The sequence below is a fragment of the Ovis canadensis genome, chromosome 14 (genome assembly GCF_042477335.2).
Source record: "Ovis canadensis isolate MfBH-ARS-UI-01 breed Bighorn chromosome 14, ARS-UI_OviCan_v2, whole genome shotgun sequence".
Taxonomy (NCBI): domain Eukaryota; kingdom Metazoa; phylum Chordata; class Mammalia; order Artiodactyla; family Bovidae; genus Ovis; species Ovis canadensis.
The window spans coordinates 17,809,073-17,825,341 of NC_091258.1; the positions used below are offsets into that span (position 1 = coordinate 17,809,073).

A 16,269-nucleotide genomic window follows, 5' to 3' on the forward strand; every position below is an offset into this window, starting at 1 on the left:
GAGAACATATATATTTTACCCTATGACCCGGAAACTTCAGTCTTCAGTATGTTTCCAACAGAATGTGTCTGTAAGTTTACCAAAAGGCAGAGACAAGAATGTTTGGTAGTATTCTCACAACAGCCCCAAACTGGAAACAATTTCAACAGCCACCAACAATTAGAAACAACAGAGAACACTCAAACAGAGGAACGCTGTATGACCCCCTCTTACGTACAATTGTTTTAAATAGATGACATCAAGCTGTGTTACAAATTAGGATAGTGGTTACTTCTGGTGGGCAGTGACTGGAAGGGGATGAGGGATGGGGAGTGGTCTTTCCAGGCACTGGTAATGTCCTATTTGATCTGTTGGTTACAGGGATGTGAACTTTGTGAAAATTCATTAGGCTGTACACCGTGATTTTTGCACCTTTCTGTATGTACACTATACTTCAATAGAAGTTACAAAAATCACTACAGAGCAGTGTCTCAGCTTTTTCATTTGGGGTTTGAGCCTCTTCCCTGTTTTATTTTTCTTTTTGTTTGATTAAGGATGGCTGTATGGGTTTATATTTTGCAGTTCTTGGCAGGACATGGGGAGGCGTGTGATGCAAGAGAGATAAGCTTGATACCTTCCCCACCCCATACCTAGTGGGCCCTGATGGAGTAAACCAACTGATAATTAGACTCAGATGCCTAGAGATGGCAGTAGTGCTAGAAATCATTTCACGTGGTTCAGGAGAGGAAACCGAGGCCTAGAGAAGTAAAGTTAATTAAGTATATGTGGCTGGTTTGTTAAAAGAAACAATGTGAATTCCATGGTTTCAACTTATATTGGCATTATAAAAAAAGAATGAAGTAATACCACTTGCAGCAACATGGATGGACCTAGAGATGATCATAGTAAGTGAAGGAAGTTGGAAGGAACAAGGCAAATATCATCACTTATATGTGGAATCCAAAATGATACAAACTTATTTCCAAGACTCACAGACCTGGAAAATAAATTTATGGCGACCACAGTGGACAGGTGTGGAGAGGGGCAGGGATAAATTAAGAGTTTGGGATTAACATGTATATACTACTATGCATAAAACAGGTAATCAACAAGGACCTACTGTATAATACAGGCATCTCTACTCAATATTCTGTGATAACCTATATGGGAAAAAATCTGGAATAGAATGGGTTATACATATACAAATAACTTAATCACTTTTCTGTACACCTGAAATACAACATTGTAAATCAAATTATAGTCCAAAGGGGACAAGAGAGGATGAGATGGTTGGATGGCATCACTGACTCGATGAACATGAGTCTGAGTAAGCTCAGGGAGTTGGTGATGGACAGGGAGGCCTGGCGTGCTGCAGTCCATGGGGTCGCAAAGAGTTGGAAATGACTGAGTGGCTGAACACATAAAAATTGAATTAAAAAACAAAACAAAAATCAGACTGGTATGCAAAGGAGAGAATGTATGGGCTTCCCAGGTAGTGCAGTGCTAAAGATTAGGAGTTTGTGATTAACATATATGCACTTCTATGCATAAAATAGATAATCAAAAAGGACCTACTGTATAGCACAGGCAACTCTACTCAATATTCTGTGATAACCTATATGGGAAAAAAATCTGAAAAAGCATGCGTGTGTATATGTGTGTGTGTGTGTGTGTGTGTGTGTGTATATATATATATATATAAACTCGATCACTTTGCTATACACTGGGAACTGACACAGCATTGGTAAATCAAACTATTGTCCAACATAAAATAAAAATCAAATTGAAAACATAGAAACAAACAAAACCAGACTGGCATGAAAAGAAAACAAACGAATATTGGCCTTACACACAGGCAGATGTGGTTTCCAATGACTTCTTTCACTTCCATCCCAAAGGACCCACTGCATAGCACAGGCAACTCTACTCAATATTCTGTGATAAACCATATGGGAAAAAACCTGAAAAAGAATGTGTATGTATATCTGTATGTGTGTGTGTATATATATATCAGTCAGTTCAGTTCAGTTGCTCAGTCGTGTCCGACTCTTTGCAACCCCATGAATCGCAGCATGCCAGGCCTTCCTGTCCATCACCAACTCCCGGAGTTCACTCAGACTCACGTCCATCGAGACAGTGATGCCATCCAGCCATCTCATCCTCTGTTGTCCCCTTCTCCTCCTGCCCCCAATCCCTCCCAGCACCAGAGTCTTTTCCAATGAGTCAAGTCTTCGCATGAGGTGGCCAAAGTATATATCTATATAAAACCCTCAATCACTTTATTATATGCCTGAAACGGACGCAACATTGGTAAGTCAAACTACAGTCCAACATAAAATAAAAATCAAATTTAAAACATAAAAACAAACAAAGTCAGACTGGCATGCAGCAAAAAACTGTATATTGGCCTTATACACAGGCAGATGTGGTTGCTGATAAGATGAAACTGTGTAGCCTGCCTCATTCTACATATGAAGTAGCTCTCTGTTCCCTGTTCTAAAGTGCATCTCCTTCTTAAGAGAAACAACCCAACATCTATGCATATGGGATCAGATGAGCAGGGTCAGATTTCCTATCACTCACACAGAGTGGAATCCTGAGCTCATCCAGCATGAGGAGCCCAAGTGCCTTTCTAGACCTGCTGTAGCTCTTTGCATGTAGAAGTCACGTCACCCCCACAGCCCTGCAGTGTAAACCCTCTTGCCATTCCCACTGCAGAGATGAAGACGCTAAGACACAGGGAGGTTCCTAGCTTGCCCAAGGCCCTTCTAGTAAGGGCCAGTGTGAAAATGACCTTGGACAGACTGCTCCTAACCGCTGGGTTATGTGGAATAGGGTGGTGTAAGCCACCGTGATGGAGGGCCTGACCACCTTCTGAAGATGTCAGAATACTGAAATAGGAGAGAGGAGGATGCTTCCAAAAGGTCAGGAGACTCATCACCACCAAACCAACCAACCAACCAGCACAAGATATATTCACAGGTGTGGGTGCTGCCTGTGTGTGTGTAACCAGGTTAGAATATGTAGTCACCAGTAAGCCATATCGTTCATTTAAACAGATGCAGCTTAGTTGAGAACTGTTAAATCTTTGCTTCACTCTATAAAGACCATAACAAAACATTGTAACTCTGATTTGATGAACCGTTTTAGTTATGTGTCAAGCCACAACATGGTGGCGGGGGTTGGGGGGGGGGGTGAGCGGGGAAAGTTAACGTAATAAAGTTTCAGCTAGCCAAGAATATGGAAGTCCTCCTTAACCAGCGCCTAAGCCCCACCCTCTTGCTCGGTCAGAGCGTATCATGTATATTACTAACTACATGCTGAATTGAGGTTTCCTCCTGTTTTCCTTCTTCTAGCCACACCAGAGCGAGACCACTGTGCATCTCAACACACACACACACACACACACACACACACACACACACACACATTTCTGTCAGTTACAGACACTTCCCAACTGTAACACAAGATGGCATCAACCCAGATCGCCAGTTACTAATGCACAAATGCCCAAATCCTGAGACAAGTATCATTTATCCTAATATTACGGGTCTCGAGCTCAACAGTGAGGATTACACAGGAGGCAATACTGCTTGTCCCGAATGCTTTTAAATGCCCTGCCTTCCTGGATGTCACACTTCACCCCACCAGCCCGCACACACACCACATCACATTCTAAAAGGATGTCTTACTTGCAGGACAACACTAACGGATTAGTGGAAAGAAAACAGGAGGCCTCCCTTGCACAGGGAAGGTCAGGCTTCTCAGGGCTGTGAATGTACTCCTGCATTAAATAAGTTTCCCTTGTGTCAGAGCACTGTAGAGGCATGCAGCTTGCTAGATTTATATAAAGCCTGGTCTCTCAACTTTCCAAAGCGAATGGCATCCATCAAATTAATTTCCTCAGGGATCGCCTCAAACATGGAGAGTGAAGAGGCCCAGACCAATAAACATCAAAAGAACATTCTCAAATGGTAACTGAAGTTCTATTAGATTTTCTTTTCCTGGGAGCAGCTTAGATTAATTCAGCTGAGAAGATTCTACGTATCAGAGCTGACAGTGTGAATATGTAGAGCTGGCTGCAAGAGCGCTCGGTATTATAGACATCTGTTCATTCCAGTTACACAAAACGCAGGCGAGAGGGAGTCGGGGTGCTTACCAAGCCGGCGCACGTAGACACAGCGACGGAGGACGAGCTGTCGTTTCTGATAAATCCCTGATAGAAACATCTCGGCACCGCGGGTTCCCGAGTCTCTGAGGCACCATCTTTCCCAAGTACCTGGACAATAAAGTGACTGCTCAAGATCGCCGAGGGCTTAAGTTCTAAGTGTAGTTCCTGTCCAAATGCTGAAAATCGGTAATGCAGGGAGCTGCTGGCACTCTGCGCCGACCGCTTTTTCCTGCCGTTGTGCAAAATGTCGTGGGAAATATATGACCCGCCCGAGTCCACTTCTACTGGCGTGACAAAGACGTAATCTGCAATGGGAAAGGTTTGGCTGTCAGCACCCGAGCCCAGGACGCCCCGGGGGCCCCTTTCCCACAGGCTGGCAGTGAGCAAAGCACAGCTGAAAGATATTTGTCTCCACTGCCATGCACCTAGACGATATATCACTCAGAGCAGCTCATGACAGGGAGAATTTTGTGATCTTGACAATTAGCTCCGCCACAGTCATTCCTCCAGAAACTAAGAGTCAAGCACCGTCTTGCTGAACATCAAGAATGTTCGTGGAAAATGCCACGACGTCCACGGTCTGCAGAGAGAGGTGGATTTTTTATACATCCGCCATGGAGTCATCCACACATCAAAGTCGACTTGGAGGAGACAATATTATAACCATGGAGACATAAAGTCAAAGAAAGGAACTTTCCCCCAAGATAATACCTCTGTTTAAAATACATTGGGAGCATTTGTGTGTGGGGGGGAGGGGAGGGGAGGAAGATGGACAGAGCTTAAATTTCAAATATAACTCATGGCGCTGAGTAACTTGAGATGAAATCTCAGGTAATTAACAAGTAACTGCCATTTTATGCTTCCAATATTAATTATACGTGATAATAAAACTCCAGCACTCGTATCACAGCACTCGTATCACCGAATGTTTTACAGCGAGCTTTCTCTGGGACAATTCCATTTAATTGTAAGCATAAAATAGAGTGGATACATAAAAATGCCTCGGAATTGTCAGGACTTCCTTCTACAGTCTGATGTTGAAAACTGCTCAGACATGTTGGCGGGGGCGTGTCAGATCAGGGGACACCTGGAAAGACGTGTTTAAAAATACCTTCCCCATTGCTCCCTAGAGCAGCACTAATTGCTGCTTGTCCCGGAGAGCAGAAGTTAAACAACAATTTGCTGCTTGAAAAAAAAAAAAGAGGCCAGCACACTGTTTTGTATCACAGGACATTGAAACTGAAAAGTATCGTCCACAAAGTGACTTGGAATATGCCCTCTGCGCATTAAAAAACACTCTGGGTTTCCACTTTCTAGGCACAGAATGGGAAACTAATTTGGATAGTGTTTAGAAAGATTCCAAATAACTAAGAGGCATGTTTGAGTCACTTGGGTCCTTGGTTACTGGAGGAGGAAAAGCAAGAGGAATTTCCCTTTTCCCAAAATAGTCAACAACTGAAAAGGAAAGAAAGAAAGCTAAAGAATGAACAGAAGCCCTGTAGCTAGCAGGGATCAATGAGTGATATTCTATTTGGTCCTATATTTGAATTTTAAAAAAATCCCAATATGGCAATTTTCAATGGTGTTCTTCTGTATATGAATCATCTGAGACTCAAACTGCTTGAGAAACCCATTCTTACAATGTTCTTGCCATCCTTCCCATTTTTTCTTCACTTCTTTAACTAGAAATACTATCTAATTGCCATGTGTAACAGAAAGCAATTGAAAAAAATGTTTTTCTCTTAACCTTAAAAAGTTGAGCAGCACACACACCACTTCCCTTCAAAACCTCTACTATGGTGCTTTCCGTGTACAAGACTTTTTGATGAAACACAGCAAGAAAACACCTCCTCCCTCCCTCCCCGAGGCTAAAACCTAACTGGCAAAATCACACACGCTCCAGACAGTCTCTATGCTATGTTGATTCTTACCTCCTTGTGCAGAGCCACCTGACGCTCTCTCTGCCTGCTCTTAGCTGGGAGAACACGCAGGAGCTTTATCCAGCCAGCCTTCCTCGAATCAGCCTGCAAAGCCCCCTACCCAGACACCTGCTGCTGGTTTGTTTGCAAAGGGGCTGATGGTAATATCCAGTGCCTCAAGCGATAGTAATATCCAGTGCCTCAAGCGAAGAGGGGCAATCAGAGCCCCTGCAGTGAGTGATCTGATTAATCCGCCCAAGGGCTGCCTAACACGAGGTGCTTACAGGTGCCGACTGGAATGGAGGGGATCTCAAGCCATTTGGCCGTGATGAAACAATGAAGGGTTGTTTTAGAAACTGCAGCCAGCTTTTCTGGTTGGACAAATGGTGAATTTCTCAAGGGCAAATTCCTGGCTCTCCTGGGTCCCCTCACTCACCCACTCCTGGGTGGCACAGCCTTCTCCATGACTCTGCCATCCTCTCCTCCCCAAAAGGATCCCTGATTCCCCCGAGAGGAGGAGATAAGGCCGTGGAAGGCTGAAAAAGCGATAGAACCCCAGCTGGACATCAAGGTCTTGCTGTAGAAACCTTGGGTCAGGAACTAGCTCTTCTCCAGCAGCTGATGGGAACAATGGAAACAAGGATTTTCCTTCCAGGTGCCAGGGAGAAGTTAATAAATAACAGAAGTAAAGCGTGCTCTGGATGTTTGCAGCCAGGAAAACCTCAGAAGAGGCACCTCCCTCCCCAGTCCCTTGCCCCCCAGAGAAGCCACCTGCTATCCTCTGGTGATCTTTGGGAATCAATGATACAAGAGAGAGAAAAGGGGGTAAGAAGATGGGAAAAGGATAAAAGGAACAGGAGTGGAGCGGTGAGGGAGGGAAGGTGGGGGAGAGGGGAGGTGGGGGGGGTGTGAAGATGGAGGAAGAAGGGGACCTGTTCTTTCTCGAAAGAAGAAGGAAACCGAGAAAGTGCCTTTTGATATCAGCCACCTGGTCAATGTCCATTCATTTTCTAATTTCTCACCGCAGCACAGATTTTTTTTTTTTTTTTTTAAACCACGTCTGTGAACGAGGGAAAGGGAGAAAGGACTGTTTTCTCCTTTAGGCGACTTGCAGCTTGAGGCCCCGATTCCCATGATAAATTGAAAGTCCTGGCCACATCCCCCCCTCTCCAAACAGGACCCGTGTATCCAGGACACGCGCACACCTGCCACGTGGGGGAGAGGAGGGGAGTTCTTCTACTTTGTCTTTCTTTGGAAGGAAAGAAGGGACAAAGTGCCTGGAAGAGCTCTTCTGGGAGCGGGGAGGGGGCGAATACGAACCGTGATTTAATCCGCTGCCGTCCCCGCCGCGGCTGTCACTGGCTAAGGCTGCGGCGACCGACGCGCAGCAGAGGCAGCACAGCTGGAGCGCCTGCAAAGGAAAAGGCGACCCGGCGCGTGAGGGCGCGGCGGGGCCGGCGTCCCGGGCCTCCCCGCCGGCGGCGCGCCCCTCGCCCGGCACCTGCCTTAGCCACGCGCCCGCGCGCCGCCGGCCCCCACGGCGGGCCCGAGCGGGCGGCGGGGAGGGCGCACGCGAGCAGGAGGGCGCACTCCATGGTCAGGGGCGGGCGCGGCGGCTGCCGGCGGCGCGCATTCTCCCCGCCGCCCGGGAGCGCGGCGCTCCAGGTGCGGCGCCAGGTGGGAGCCGCCGTCGGCGCTCACATCGCGGGCCGGGCGCCTCGGGACCCCCCGGCTCCGGCGCCCGGCGCCCGCCCGCCCGCCGGTGCCGGCCCGCGCCGCGCCGCCTGCTCCTCCCGGGGGCGCCCCGGGGCCGGGGCGGGCGCGCGCCTCGGAGCGCAGACGGCCGGGGCGCTGCGTCCGCGCCCGCCCTGCGGTCCGCGCGTCGCTCTGTGTCGCGGTGAGCGTCTGAGGCTCCCGGGGCCAGCAGCGCCAGCTGGCTCCCCCGGCGCGCCGGAGCCGAGCGCCCGCCTCTCCACCGCGCGGTGATTGGCGACCAGCGGCTCCCGGGCCCGTCCGAGCCCCCGGGCTGGTGCGAGGGCGTGGGATTCCCCGCTCCCGCTCCGAGGGAGGGGGCGCAGGGGGAGGGGAGGCTGGGGGGAGGGCAGGGGAGGAGGGACCGGCCGCCCAGGGAGGGAGGGGAGCGCCCTGGGCCGAGCTGGGAAAGCGTCGCCGGAGCGCGAGGACGTCCGAGCCGAGCGCGGGGAGGGGGCCGCTCAGGTGAGGGGCGCCACTCCTGCTTGCCTGTGCAGACGTTTCTTTTGCAAGTCTGGCGAGACAGCCCAGGTACGGGGCGTCCTCAGAGCCTCCAGAGGGCCAGGGACCCCCCGCTGCTTCATCTCGCTTCCCACGGGCCCGCGCCCTGCACAGGTGAGACTTGCTAAGCCCTTGATGGGCAGGAGGAACTGCCCGGCTAGGGTCACGACGGCCTCGCTCACCCAGCGAGTAGTCCCGGTAACTCGCACATTTCCGGCGGCCGGGAGGGCTGCAAGCAAGAGCCTTGTCAAGGCTGCGGCGTGTGAAAGCCCAGGCTGGCCGGCGGCGGCCTCGCCTTACCAGTGAGCGCGTTTCCAGCTCCTCAACCTGGCCCCGGACCCCACAGCCTCCGAAGTGGGCCGCTGCCTTCGCCACGGACCTGCAGCCCATCTGCGCTGGGCCCGTCCTGTACTCGCCACACTTATCTCATCTTTTGATCCCCACTGTTGGCAGGGATAACAAAATATATCCTCCTCACAGGCTAATGGAAAAGACCCTCGAGGGGTAACTCAACCATCTGAGAACAAAAATGATTACAGAGCCCCTACAGAAAAAGAATGGGCCCCTCAATTAGAGAGAAGACTAGCAGAATCTGATGTAGTTAGGGGATGGGAGAGAGCTAAAACTGTGTGTGTGACTGTGAGACGTCTGTGAGGAGCTGACATTTCAAGTAAGACCAAAGATCAGTTTTATAAAGAAAAGAGGAGTGCTGTCTTGCCTGTCAGCTTAAGAGAAGGTCCCCAAGTAGGAAATGTACCTGCCATGGTTTGCCAGGTGGCGCTAGTGGTAAAGAACTCGCCTGCCAATGCTGAAGACCCCTCCCGGGTCTGGAAGATCCCCTGGAGGCAGAAATGGCAACCCACTCCAGTTTTCTTGCCTGGAGAAGCCCCATGGACAGAGGAGACTGGTGTCCTACAGTCCATGGCATTGCAAAGACTCAGGACAGCAGCAGCTTAGCACACAGCACCTGCCTTGATGGAAGGCTTACAGGTCAGATGCAGGAACAGTAGACTGTCAGATCAAGAGGACCTTGTTGGCCTGGGGGTGGCGGGGTAATGCACATAGGAAACTTAGATTTAAGGGCAGTATGTGTGTATCTTTGTGTGTTTTCAGAGTCCTGAAATGCATCAGTAAAAATCTAAACGTGGGGCTAGAAAAGCAGAGAAAGTGATACACCTTCTGTAGGGGGTGGGGTGGGGGACACTTTGGAAAGGGCTTCCCAGGTGGCTAAGTGGTTTAAAAAAAAAAAAAATCCGCCTGCCAATGCAGGAGACACAGGTTCGATTCCTGGGTCGGAAAGATCTCCCAGAGGAGGAAATGACAACCTATTCCAGTATTCTTGCCTGGGAAATCCCAGGGACAGAGGAGCCTGGCGGGATACAGTCCATGGGGTTGCAAAGAATCAAACATGACTGAGCACAGTGAGACAAATCCAGGTTAAACAAATCACTGTGTTTCACAACAATCTGTTAAAGATCTTGTGGCCTACATTTTATAATCTGTAAAACATTAATACAGCCAAAGGCTCTCCCAAGGATTCAGTTCAGTCCAGTCGCTCAGTCGTGTCCAACTCTTTGCGACTCCATGGACTGCAGGACTCCAAGGCTTCCCTGTCCATCACCAACTCCTGGAGCTTGCTCAGACTTGTCCATCGAGTCGGTGATGCCATCCTCTGTTGTTTCCTTCTCCTCCTGCCTTCAATCTCTCCCAGCATCAGGGGTCTTTTCCAACGAATCAGTTCTTCACATCAGATGGCCAAAGTGTGGCCGCATTGGGTGGCCAATGCCAAGGATTAAGTGAATGTTTTTTCCTGAGCCCTTTCTAAGTGAGCTTTAAAAGTAAGATCAGGGAATTCCCTGGCGGTTCAGTGGTCATGGAAACCCACTCCGTTATTCTTGCCTGCAGAAGTCCATGGACAGAGGAGCTTGGCGGGCTACAGTCCGTGAACTCGCAAAGCGTCGAACATGACTGAGGGACACTTCCACTTTCTTTCGTTTCCAGTGATCAAGACTCCACGCTACCCAATCTAAATGTCCATGGACAGAGGAATGGATAAAGAGGATGTGGTACGTATATGCAATGGAATACTACTCAGCCATTTAAAAGAAGGAAATAATACCATCTGCAGCAAAACGGGTGGACCTAGAGAGTGGTATACTGAGTGAAGTTAAGTCAGACTGAGAAGGAGAAATAGTGTATGACATCCCTTATATGTGGAATCTAAAAAGAAATGATATAAATGAACTTACCTACCAAACAGAAACAGACTTCAAGAATGAGCTTATGGTTGCTGGGCAAAGGATAGGAGGAAGGGATAGTTAGGGAGTTTGGGATGGACATGTACACAATGTTATATTTAAAATGGATAACGAACAAGGTCCTCCTGCATAGCACAGGGAACTGTGCTCAGTGTTATGCGACAGCCTGGATGGGAGGGGAAGTTGGGGGAGAATGGATATATGTGTGGCTGTTCACCTATCACAATGTTGTTTGTTAATCAACTATACCCCAATACAAAATAAAAAGTAAAAAAAAAAAAGACTCCGTGCTTTCCCTGCAGGGGGTGCAGCTTCGATCCCTGGTCAGGAAACAAATATCCTACAGGCTGTGCAGCACAACTAAAAAAGTAAAAATAACAGTTAAAAAAAAAATAGATGATACTCTGTATTCCTATAAAAATAACAGTTAAAAAAAAATAGATGATACTCTGTATTCCTGTAAAAATAACAGTTAAAATAGATGATACTCTGCATTCCTGTTACTTCATCCATTCTATGTCAAACTGGAACATGCATGAAAATCATCCCTGATGTTGGCTGGAAATGCAGAGGCCTGGGGCACCAGCCATGGGCATTCTGACTGGGGAGACGTGGCCTTGGGCCCACATATGTATTTGCAGCCAGCAGGTGCACATGATTCTGAGAGGTGACTTCAGTGCTTCTAAAAGTTGGAGGGGTATGTGGCTTGTCCACACTCAGCCCAATAAAACCGTGTCCCTCATCCGCATTTCTCCAGTGAGACATCTTTGTGCGAAGTCATACACACCCTCTTTGGTCTTGCTTTTTTGCAGCCAAGAACAGACATTCTTGCCCACGGTCAGGGCTTGAGTCTCAGAGAACACTTTTTACCTGTGCTTCTCACCTGTCGCACCTTTGACCTTGGGGGCTGGATAATCCTCTGGGGTGGGGGCTGTGCCACACATTGCAGGATATTGAGCAGCACCTGTGGCCTCTACTCACTAGATGCCAGTAGCACTCCCACACTTAGGACAAAGTGTCTGTGCGTTTGCAGAAGACCGGGCCCACTGTCTTCTGTAGGGCCAACACACAAGACTGCAAAGCCACCACTTCTGGGCTGAGTTTCTATATTCTAGGAACTAGCCCTGCAATATGTATAAATTGCCTCTAGATGGTGACAGAGAGTCAGGAGCTATGGTCCTTTCAGCTCTGAATAGCAAAGGAGCATTTAACTTCTACGCAGAGTACATCATGTGAAATGCTGGGCTGGATGAAGCTCAAGCTGCAATCAAGACTGCTGGAAGAAATATCAATAACCTCAGATATGCAGATGACACCACCCTTATGGCAGAAAGGGAAGGGGAACTAAATAACCTCTTGATGAAGGTGAAAGAGAAGAGTGAACAAGCTGGCTTAGAACCCAATATTCTAAAAACTTAAGATCATGGCATCCAGGCCCATCGCTTCATGGCAAATAAATGGGGAAAAATGGAAACAGTGAGAGATTTTATTTTCTTGGGCTCCAAAATCACTTCGACAGTGATTGCAGCCATGAAATTAAAAGACACTTGCTTCTTAGAAGAAAAGCTATGACCAACCTAGACAGCGTATTAAAAAGGAGAGACATCACTTTGCCAACAAAGGTCCATCTAGTCAAAGCTATGGTTTCTCCAGTAGTGATGTATGGATGTGAGAGTTGGACCATAAAGAAGGCTGAGTGCCAAAGAATTGATGCTTTTGAACTCTGGTGCTGGAAAAGACTTTTGAGAGTCCCTTGGGCTGCAAGGAGATCCAACCAGTCCATCCTAAAGGAAATCAATCCTGAATATTCCTTGGAAGGACTGATGCTGAAGCTCCAATACTTTGTCCACCTGATGTGAAGAGTCAACTCATTGGAAAAGACCCCGGTGCTGGGAAAGATTGAGGGCAGGAGGAGAAGAGGGCGACAGAGGATGAGACAGTTGGATGGCATCACTGGACATGAGTTTGGGCAAGGTCAGGGAGACAGCAAAGGACAGGGAAGCCTGGTGTGTTGTAGCCCCTGGGGTCACAAGGAGTGAGACACAACCGAGGGACTGCAGAACAAGTCAGCTTCTGAAATATTTGGAAGCCTAAATCTGAAGTGATTTTAAAACTTTAATTCTAAGACACCGTAAAGAGTGTCTAAAGTTCATACTAATCCATCTCAGGCCATCTGAGCTGTTGTTACAGAATGCCACGGCCACAGTGCCTTAGAAACAACAGAATGTATTTCTTACAGTTCTGGAGTTTAGGGGGTTCAAGATCAAGGTTCCAGCAGGTTTGTTTGGTGTCTGGTGAGATCCTGCTTTGCTTCATAGACGGCCGTTGTTTTGCTGTGTCCTCACGTGGCTGCAGAGGCCAGGGAGCTCTCTGCAGTCTCTTTTCTAAGGGCACTAATCCCTTTCATGGGGGCTCAGCCCTCAAGACCCAGTCACCTCCCAAAGTTCTCACTTCCCAGTGCCTTCATGCTGGGTGTTAGGTTTCACTATGTGAGTGCGGGGCGGGGCACAAACATTGCAGGAACCAATGGGGAAGAGAGAAAGTAATCGCTGTCTTGGTGTATTCTGTCAAACAAGCCCAGAGTCGTGTACATAGCGGGCATTCAGTAAATACTTGTAAGAAGGACGGGAAGACGTGGTAGGGAAGTGGACATGAAGACGCACACCTAAGAACGTCCCCCCCCCCCCCGCCTCCTCCCCCCTGCCCCGGCACCACTTCCATCCTTTAAAATCAACAGCACATCTCTGGGCGTTGTTTTCTCATCTTTTTACACGGACATCAGTTTAACCTGTTTTCCCCAAGATAATATGCTTCAAGTCAAGCACCTCCTTCTGGCCAGAGCAAGAAATAAAGTGATCTCTGTTGGTGATTCCCTTTTCCCTTGATCTCTGGTGTAGGAGGATGCAAGGTTCTCCCCCACAGAAAGAAAGAAACATTTAGTCTCTACCCATTCCACTCCCCACTCAGCTGACTTCCAAGGAGGAACGCTGTCTCTCCTCTGGAGTTTTACAGCTGCCCTGAGTGGCCTGTAGGTTTGACTGAACAGGTTTCTGACAGTTCCCTGTAGAAAGTAAGATGTCCAAAGCCATGTGTCCAAACCTAGAGCAGGAGACGTGAGAAACAGAGAACAGGACTTGACTTATTTCAACAGAGTAGCCAGAAAGAAAAAGAAAGATGGACACGGATTTCAAGGCGTGAACCCTGAGAGGCAAGGGGGCCGCCTTCTGGCCAGCGTCTCAGGAAACAAGGTGCAGCTAACCACACTGTCCTCAGAAGCAGTGGAGATGGGGAGAACCCAGAAAGATGGACTTCCCTGGGGGCTCAGACAGTAAAGAATCCGCATGCAATGCCAGAGATCCGGGTTCAATCTCTGGGTTGGGAAGATCCCCTGGGGAAGGGAATACCCACTCCAGTATTCTTGCCTGCGAAATCCGTGAACAGAAGAGCCTGGTGAGCTACAGTCTATGGGGTTGCAAAGAGTCGGATACGACTGAGCAACTAACACACACATCCAGATAGGTAAAGTGTTTCCTTTACTGCACGAAATAAAAAGTGAAATTCCAACAAATGACATGCATTGGCTGATTTTTGTTGGCAACAGGAGATTATCCACAAGCACAATTTAGGGATTACCAACTGCTCCCTCAGCTCAAATTATGTCCAGTCTTTCAGGGTGCTTTCCTGGGACGTTGGCGCTGATCTCTGCTCTTTGCCACGTGTGCCTGTCCCTCTGATGAGGTTCCTCTATTCATCTCAGCTTCCCTAGCTCTGCCTACACGAGTTGCTCCCCAGCTCTATTTTCAGCTTTTTCCCAAGCCCTACAATTAAAAGTAGCTTGTCTGCCCCAGGCTGAAGAGGCAGCATTACAACTAGACTCCCTGTTCCCACGGGTGAACTCGAGGCTAAGTTCTGCACTCTCTGCGCAGCGAAGGGTGGAACATGTTCTTTGCAAGGGCTCTGGAAAAGCTCAGGCTGCATGAGAAAGGGAAATGGCTTTGGTCAACATGAAGTATTCGCTCCCGTCCGCCATCAGATCTCATCACACGCAGACTTAGACACCTGCCCCCCTGACTCCCGAACTCACGTCTTTAACACCAGCCCATCTGCCCAAAGCCTGGGACGGCCAAGACAGGGAACGACCCCGGATAATCAGAAACATCTGGGCAGCTGTTAGAACTGACATTCCTGGGCACCGCCATGCGTATTCCAATTACGCGGGTCTGGGACGCGGCCCAGACGTCTGTCATTGAACTAACACCTGGGTGTTTCTGATGTAACTAACTAGATTACAAGCCCGTAGCTGCAGCCCACTGTACTTACACCTCCACTGAGTGCCAGTGCTGCTGCCTAGCAGACAGCACTGAAGGCTTCTGGAACGCCTGTGACTCAGTTCTTATTCATGGAGGAAGAAAAGAATAACAGAAAGAACCAAGGACGGGCTTGGGACTGGATCCTTGATGGAGGGATGAGCCGGAAGGATTGGCTGTTTGATTCAATTTTTGAATTTTGGAGATAGTGCTTTGCCTTCTAAACATCTGCATCTCTTCTTCGGGTTTAATCCATGATTTGTTGTTCAGCGGCTAAGTCATGCCCTACACTTTTGCGACTCCAGGGACTATCACCAGTCAGGCTTCTCTGTCCATGAGATTTTCCAGGCAAGAAGACTGGGGTGGGTTGCCATTTCCTTCTCCAGGAGATCTTCCTGACCCTGGGGTTGAACTTGTGTCTCTTGCACTGGCAGGCAGGTTCTTCACCACCAAACAACCAGGGAAGCCCCTGATCCATGATTTAGACAGGCCTGAACACAGTAACACTTTCTTTTAGGCAAAAAATCATTGGCCAAAAAGGTAGAGTCTGGACTCATGTGACCTGCTATCACTGCTGTTGATCCCCAGTTTGGGAGAACGAACCCATCTTCCAGCTGGGGTTGTCACAATATGTAATTAAGCCTGGGTTTGTCAACAGCCATCCTCCTGAGCTGTAAAAATGAACTCCATCAAGTAAGAAGAGGAAAATCAACATGCTCCAGTTTAAGATCAGGATTCTTGTACCTGCTCCTTTCATCCCTGAGCTCAGTTCAGTTTAGCTGCTCAGTTGTGTCTGACTCTTTGCAACCCCATGGCCTGCAGCTTGCCAGGCCTCCCTGTCCATCACCAACTCCCAGAGCTTGCTCAAACTCATGTCCATCGAGTTGGTGATGCCGTTCAACCATCTCATCCTCTGTCATACTCTTTTACTCCCACCTTCAATCTTTCCCATCATCAGGGTCTTTTCTAATGAGTCAGTTCTTCTCATCAAGTGGTCAAAGTATTGGAGTTTCAGCTTCAGCATCAGTCCTTCCAATGAATATTCAGGACTGATCTCCTTTAGGATGGACTTAAATCTCCTTGCTGTCCAAAGGACTCTCAAGAGTCTTCTCATACCACAGTTCAAAACCATCAATTCTTCGGCGCTCAGCTTTCTTTACGGTCCAACTCTCACATACATACATGACCACTGGAAAAACCACAGCTTTGACTAGACCGACCTTTGTTGGCAAGGTGATGTCTCTGCTTTTCAATATGCTGTCTAGGTTGGTCATAACTTTCCTTCCAAGCAGCAAGCATCTTTTTATTTCATGGCTGCAGTCACCAACTGCAGTGATTTTGGAGCCCAAGAAAATTAAGTCTGTCACTGTTTCCATTGTTTC

The 16,269-nt window shown here is 48.4% G+C and overlaps 1 protein-coding gene across 2 annotated transcripts in view; it reads right to left on the bottom strand.

The window, feature by feature from the left end:
* ADAMTS18 (ADAM metallopeptidase with thrombospondin type 1 motif 18) overlaps positions 1-7,851 on the bottom strand; it is a 151,146-nt gene extending 143,295 nt beyond the window's left edge. The window contains exons 1-3 of one of the 2 annotated variants that reach the window (XM_069549626.1): positions 7,575-7,851; positions 7,390-7,480; positions 4,139-4,455 (exon numbers count right to left, since the gene is read on the bottom strand). In XM_069549626.1, the coding sequence (XP_069405727.1) occupies positions 4,139-4,455; positions 7,390-7,480; positions 7,575-7,664 (498 nt within the window). In that variant the 5' untranslated portion in view covers positions 7,665-7,851. Of the gene's footprint in view, positions 1-4,138; positions 4,456-7,389; positions 7,481-7,574 lie in introns of those variants that run through there. The other variant, XM_069549627.1, reaches the window with a different exon arrangement.
* Positions 7,852-16,269: the final 8,418 nt, after the last annotated feature.